The sequence below is a fragment of the Arvicanthis niloticus genome, chromosome 23, assembly GCF_011762505.2.
Source record: "Arvicanthis niloticus isolate mArvNil1 chromosome 23, mArvNil1.pat.X, whole genome shotgun sequence".
NCBI classification, from domain to species: domain Eukaryota; kingdom Metazoa; phylum Chordata; class Mammalia; order Rodentia; family Muridae; genus Arvicanthis; species Arvicanthis niloticus.
In genome coordinates this window covers 6,236,404-6,242,914 of record NC_133430.1, presented here as the reverse complement: position 1 = coordinate 6,242,914, position 6,511 = coordinate 6,236,404, and the positions used below count along the sequence as shown (strand labels likewise).

The 6,511-nt window shown below is 52.2% G+C and overlaps 1 protein-coding gene across 1 annotated transcript; it reads left to right on the top strand.

Annotated features, from left to right (window-relative positions):
• Positions 1-1,954: 1,954 nt before the first annotated feature.
• Siva1 (SIVA1 apoptosis inducing factor) lies at positions 1,955-6,457 on the top strand. Its single transcript, XM_076921005.1, has 4 exons — positions 1,955-2,188; positions 4,072-4,266; positions 5,087-5,243; positions 6,288-6,457. Exons 1-4 carry the CDS (start codon positions 2,071-2,073, stop codon positions 6,343-6,345), a joined length of 528 nt encoding a protein of 175 aa, XP_076777120.1. The 5' UTR covers positions 1,955-2,070; the 3' UTR covers positions 6,346-6,457.
• Positions 6,458-6,511: the final 54 nt, after the last annotated feature.

Genomic DNA, 6,511 nt, shown 5'->3' with positions numbered 1-6,511 from the left:
GGGGCTGGCTTACAGGTTCAGAAGTTCAGTCCACTATTAAGGAGGGAGCTTGGCAGCATCCAGGCAGACGGGCTAAAGGAGCTGAGAGTTCTACAACCTCATCTGAAGGCAGACAGAAGACTGGCTTCCAGTCAGCTAGGATGAGTGTATTAAAGCCCACTCCCACAGTGACACACCTACTCCAATAAGACCACCCCCCAAATAGTGCCACTCTCTGGACCCAGCATATACAAACCATCACAGCCATCATATCCTATTACCCCTCAATCATGCCGTCATCGGGGGGCTGACCCTTCAACACTTCATATCCATACCAGAAAGGAGTCAGACCCAGTGGAACCCCATGGAACTTGTACAGACTGCACTAGGAAGTGGGGATTCTGGGAAGAAAAAGTCCATTATCTTAACGTGAACAACAACCTTCCTAGTGGTGGTTCCTGAGCCAGGTCATGCAGTTAAGACATGCAATAGGGGACAAATGTATGTCTCCACACAGAGGTAGCATCCATTCCGTACAGTTCTACAACCGGGGAAACCACCACGGGGGAAGAAGCACAGTTGTCAGTAGTCACTTCTATGGAGTGTTTGTCACTGGGCCTGCCCGGTATACTTTACTTGATTGACCCTTGTTCTATATAGAATTGTGCCCCCTCCTCATCTTGGAAGGCCTAACTCCCAAGACCTCAGAATGTGATTATATCTGGATACAGTTTTTTGTTTGGTGTTTTGAGACTGAGTCTCTCTACCTAGCTCAGGCTGATCTCCAACTCACAGGGATCAGCCTGTCTCTGCTTTCTGAGTGCTAAGATTAAAGGTGTGTGCCAACACCCAGGGCGCGTGGAATTTCGTCTTAAAGAGTAAAATAGGGCCGGGCTATGGTGGCACGCACCTTTAATCCCAGCACTTGGGAGGCAGAGGCAGGCAGATTTCTGAGTTCGAGGCCGGCCTGGTCTACAGAGTGAGTTCCAGGACAGCCCGGACTATACAGAGAAACCCTGTCTCAAAAAACCAAAAAAAAAAAAAAAAAAAAAAAGAGTAAAATAGGGTCCTTAGGGTAGACCTTAATTCATAATGAGATTAGGATACACACTCATCCAGTAAGCACACAAAAGTTTCTATCTACAGATTCAGGAAGACAGAGGCCTGCAGAGAACCCAACACTTTGACCTGAGACTTCCAGTCTCCGAAATCTGGAGAATTAACGGCTCCTGTGTGTACACTCCGGGTCTCCTGTACTCCAAGATGAACACAAAACTTAATGCACCGGAATAACTAACTCTGACGTTCCGATTGTGTAGACATATAAGGACTGAGAAACCCCTCGGCATCACTGTTTTGTCTGTTCAAAGACCCCACGAAGTTTTTAAATGCTGACCAGCAGACCCGCAGGTGACGCCATAAACCCTCAGGCTCGCTGCCCAGATCAGGCCTCAGGGACACAAGCCGAACTTGCAGGGGAAGATGGGTCCCCGGATCTACTATGACTAGTACAAAGCACGCCACTCTACTGTTTGGTGCTGGTAACTCAGTCCTATCACCTATCCCCGTTGCTTAGCGACAACAGAGACGTCTGGCTTTTCCCGCGCTGAGCCCCGCCCTCGGCCTCCCGCTGGTTTACCCAGAGCCCTTTAGCACATGAGTCCCCGCACCGCTGTAGCTCCCGCTAATCCCGCGCCCCATCCCAGAGCCCCGCCTCTTAGTTATCGTCCTATCCTGAGCGGTGGCATTCAATAGCCCCGCCCCAACACCGCCCCCAGACCTATCGCGTGCCACGCCTTACGCAGACCCCACCCTCCCGAGCCAGCTCCTTGGCCTTTTCCCGCGCCCCTGCATTCCACTCACCGCCTCCCTCAGCCTATCCCTCGTCACTAACTGCATAAGTCCCGCCCCCGCCGTCTCCTCGGCCTATCCCGTGCAGCGGCCCGCTTGAGGTGCGCCTTAACCTTCCTCGGGCCTATCGGGGGCCGCGCCCTCGTCCGCTCGGGCCTCCACAGCGGTCGGTCCGAGTGCGCAGTGACGTGTGTTCAGCGCGCTGTGCGCCGCCGTGGTCTGTGTCTGGTACCCGCTATCATGCCCAAGCGGAGCTGCCCGTTCGCAGACGCGGCCCCGCTTCAACTCAAAGTCCACGTGAGCCCGAAAGAGCTGAGCCACGGTGTGTTCGCCGAGCGCTACTCGCGCGAGGTTTTCGGTGAGTGTGGGCTTCCGTGGGTAAAGCGGGCTACGCCGCACGGGGCAGTGGGAGGCTGCTTCTGGCCGCTCCGCTCCCGGAGAAACCCGAGTAGAAACCGAGTCCTGCCGAGCGGACTAGCCTAGCGCGCGACCGGCGGAGGGACTGGGCCCGAGTGGGCGTGAAGGCGTACGCTGCTCTGGGCCCTCTCGAGTGGACTTTCTAGCGGGTGGATGTTGCTGGCATCGCTTTGCAGCGATGACTTTCTGGGGCAGGTGGAGCGCAGCTTACCTTCGCTTGGCGCAGTTCACAGCTGCATCCTTTTGAGTGGTGCCGCCGTGCCTTTGGAATGTGCGGGAAAACAAGCTCCCTGCTCAGCCCCCGCATCTCCCTTCTCCCGTTTCTGTACGCTGGGAATGCAAACTCAAGTGCTGAGACTCAGGGGTGATGCGTGAAGTGTGAGGACTGACTGAGTTGCAAAGAGTGTGTCGTTCTCTTCCCCCTCCCCCCACCCCCCCCAAAAAAAAAAAACCATGTAGACATGGCCGGACGTCGTGGCTTGTCATTTGATGCCAGCACTCAGAAGGCAAAGGCAGGTGGATTTCTTGAGTTCGAGACCAGCGTGAGATGTCTGTCTCAGCACAGAAATAGCAAAATGCAAACGCGGCCCAGAAAATGCCTGAGCCGGTTGAAGTGCATTCTATGCAAGCCTGAACCTGAGTCAGGTCCCAAGAACATACAGTAGGAGAGAATCAGTTTCTGAAAGTTGTCTTCTGACTACACTCTATTTATAATAACTAAGTAGCTAAGTAACTTTAATTTAAAAAAAGAAAAAAAAAATGTAAGCGTTGCAGTTGAAAAGAAGACCTGAGTGTTCATTGGAACCTAACAGCCTGGCTCTACCCTTTTGAGGACTTAAGTCCTGGAGCAGTTGCCAGGGCTGTTCAGAGCCAGCCAGGTCAGGAAGGTGTGCTGGGCTCTAGGGTACACACAGTTTACCAAGCCTCAGCCAGAGTGTGTCTGGACTCTGGTGGACAAGGAATCCTTGAGGAGAAGGACTGCTCTGGACATTGAACTCTTCTCATGTCCCCCTTTTTTTTCAAACAAGCTTTCACAGTGTTCTTAGCCTTGAACTTAAGTAATTCTATCTTAAAGTAGGAGGCAGCTGAGCTGGAAACAGTCACTCCCTTTGAATTTTGGTTTGCTTCCAGTGTCACAGAGAGGTCCCTGGGTCTGGTAGGTCTCCCCCGGCTGTATGTGGGAGTGAGCAGTTCTAGAACTTGCAACAGTATTTCCCTTTTAGGGCTCCCTGGGCCTGAAGCCTAAAGAAAAGCAAGCCACTGTTATAGTGTAAGCAGCCACTTACCCCGGGATGGTGGGTGGGAGGGCCTGGAACATTCTGGGAGACCTTTGTCAGGGGGTTGTTTCTTTGTCTCCTTTAGTAAAGTTGTTCACTAGCCTGGCAGTGGTTGTCGGTGCTGTGCTAATCCGGTGTCTGTTTTCTGCCTCCTTGGGGCACTTGCTTTTGAGAATGAATGCTTCTGAGCCAGAGCTTTCCCTGTCACTGAGACAAGCTTACAGGAGGAGAGCTGGGAGCACGAAGAGGAGATCACCCAGTGAAGTGAAATTAGCTGTGGCAGTGACAGACCATAGGTTAATGGAAGGAGCACCAGAGTTGAGCACAGCCTGGTGGTGAGCTGGTAGGGTCTGCCACCTGCTGTGGGGGCAACAGTGGAGCCCCAGGAGAGAAGAGAGGGGAACATTCTCAGCTTGGAGGCAGGGAGGCCCTGACACGGCCTCAGGGAACAGACAAAGGGGACTGGGTGCCTCTTAGGATCATAGGATGGCTGTGCAAGGGCTTTGCAGTTGGCAGAGTTAACTTAAGGAAGGCTCTTCTTCCCCAGAAAGAACCAAGCAGCTCCTTTTCCAAGGCGCCCAGGCCTACAGAGATCACATATGGGGCGGAGGTGGCTCCATCGACCACCTGCCAAGCTCACTGAAGTCTGGTCTGGTGGGAGTCCCTCAAGCGGCAAGGGGACAGATGTTGATTGGACCGGATGGCCGACTGACACGGTGCCAAGCTCAGGCCTCGGAAGCTGGTGAGTGGCTGTCTGTCAGCGGAACTTGCTATTACACCTGGGGAAGATGGTGGCAAAGTGTTCTGTTCATCTTTGACTGCCTGGGAAGAGGATCTATGTAGAGCAGTAGTTCTCAGCCTGTGGGTCACGACCTCCTTGACAAATCTCTCTTTAAAAATATTTACTTTGCGATTCAAAACAGTAGCAAAATGACAGTTATGAAGTAGCAATGAAAATACTTTTATGGTTTGGGGTCAGCACAACATGAGGAACTGTATATATTAAATAAAGGGTCACAGCATTAGGAAGGTGGAAACCACTGACTTAGAGTCTGGTAAGTTGAGCAAATGTCTGCCCCTCACAGAGATCCAGAGTGGAAGTCACCAGCTTCTGACTGTTGTGCCAGAAGCTCTCCTGGAGTCCCATCTGCAGTAGGAATGCGCTAGTCCATTGCCCGTTGAGGGATGGTTCTCATGTGACTTGTGAAAAACAGGACTGTGCTTCACAACCCTGAAAACTGTTGGGCCCTAAAGCAGCCTAGAAACCTCTTGGCTAACCAGTGAAACAGTAAACCTCACCTTGAGACCCAGACAGATACAGAGTTCTGATAGAGTACTCTAGGGAAGAGTGAGCCCTGCCATACTAGCAACAGGCAGGTGATCTGTCCTGGAATCCAGTGACCAGTCCTGGGAATTCCTCATTGTGAACCCTTAGTGTAGTGCTCCAGGTGGGTGACAGGTTATCAGGAGGACTCAGTTTCAGGGGAAGGAGGGTGCCTGCCACCCTCTTGTTCTTCCAGTATCCTTCCAATGCTGACCACCTGGGTATTTTCTCCTCACAGGCCTTCCCAGGGCCACACCTACCCCTTGTTCGTCCTGCATGAGATCTGTGGATGGGAAGGCAGTCTGCAGCCAGTGTGAGCGGGCCCTGTGTGGACAGTGTGTGTATACCTGCTGGGGCTGCGGAGCCTTGGCCTGTGTGCTCTGTGGCCTTGCAGAGTGAGTACTTTGATCTGTGGGGGTGCAGACATCATGGTCCCTCGCCCTGAGCGGGCACAGGTGCTGGGTGGGTAGTCCAAGACTCAGCGATCCTTTTGAAAGAAGTCTGTGTTTCCCAAGTGTCTGTGGCTTACTTAAAGCAGCTGCCTGGCTTAAACAGCCTTGTGGTCAGGTCTTCTGAGAGCTTATTAGGGCTCCAACAGTCCACACTGTTGTTGTCTAGCTAGCTTCAATTTCTGTCCAGTGTGCTTACCATTTGAGGATTGCTTCACATGTCAGTCACTGGGTACCTGTCCATTCAGGTCATGCCTGCCCTGTGTGTTCCCTGGTTAGCAATGACTCTTAGTATGGAATGGTTGCTGCTCACCTATCCGCTACAGCCAGCTGAGTCAGCTACTTGGAAGTGCTCAGTGAGTGGGTGGGCAGTGTAGAGCCCTGTCCCTTTGTTCCACACTGTAAGGACACATTCCTCCAAGTGAGTATGGGCTCAGTACAGGTTCAGCCCACGTGTCCTAAAGCTCGTGGATCAGATGGAAAACCATGCTTCATATGGCAAGTCCTTGCCACCAGGGTACTTACTTGTCAGTGGTTTGGAGAGATCAGGAGTGCTGCAAGGGTACTCTGGGGAGAGGTCTTAGGAACCTGTAGGGCTGGTTCATGCGAAGGCTGGGAGGGAGAATTTCCAGGCTGCCTCCCAACTTGCGGTGATTGTCGGTCCTCAGGTTTGTGTCAGTGACCATCTTGTTACTATGTCTTTAGGTCACTTCTGTGTGTCTCTTATGACATCTCACACACTTGGTAAACCACAAAGGACTAGAGCCAAGATGTCAGGTTCACAGGATGTTTGCATGCTAGACCTCCTCCCAGAGACAGTGGGAGGAGTGTCCCCAAACTGTCCCTGAAATGCCACGGTCACCTAAGTCTGTCTTCAAACAAGTTCACATTCTGACGTGTGATGGGATTAGGGCTTGAGCGAGTGGGTGTGCAGTCAGCTTCTTAGGTATCTTCTCTCTCTCTTCTCCCCCCCCTCCCCCAACGGTATAGCTATGCCGACGATGGTGAGAAGACACTTTGCACCAGCTGCGCTATGTTTGAAGCCTGAGGTGGCCACAGACAGCACAAGATGTTCACAATAAAGAGAGAGAAGGTGGCTTTTTATATGTTATGTTTTATACCCCAGTAATAAGTGAATAAACCTCTTTATATTTTCACAAGGACTTCCGTCCATCTGTTAACCGTTCTCCGGATAGCAGGGACAGCTACTTGCC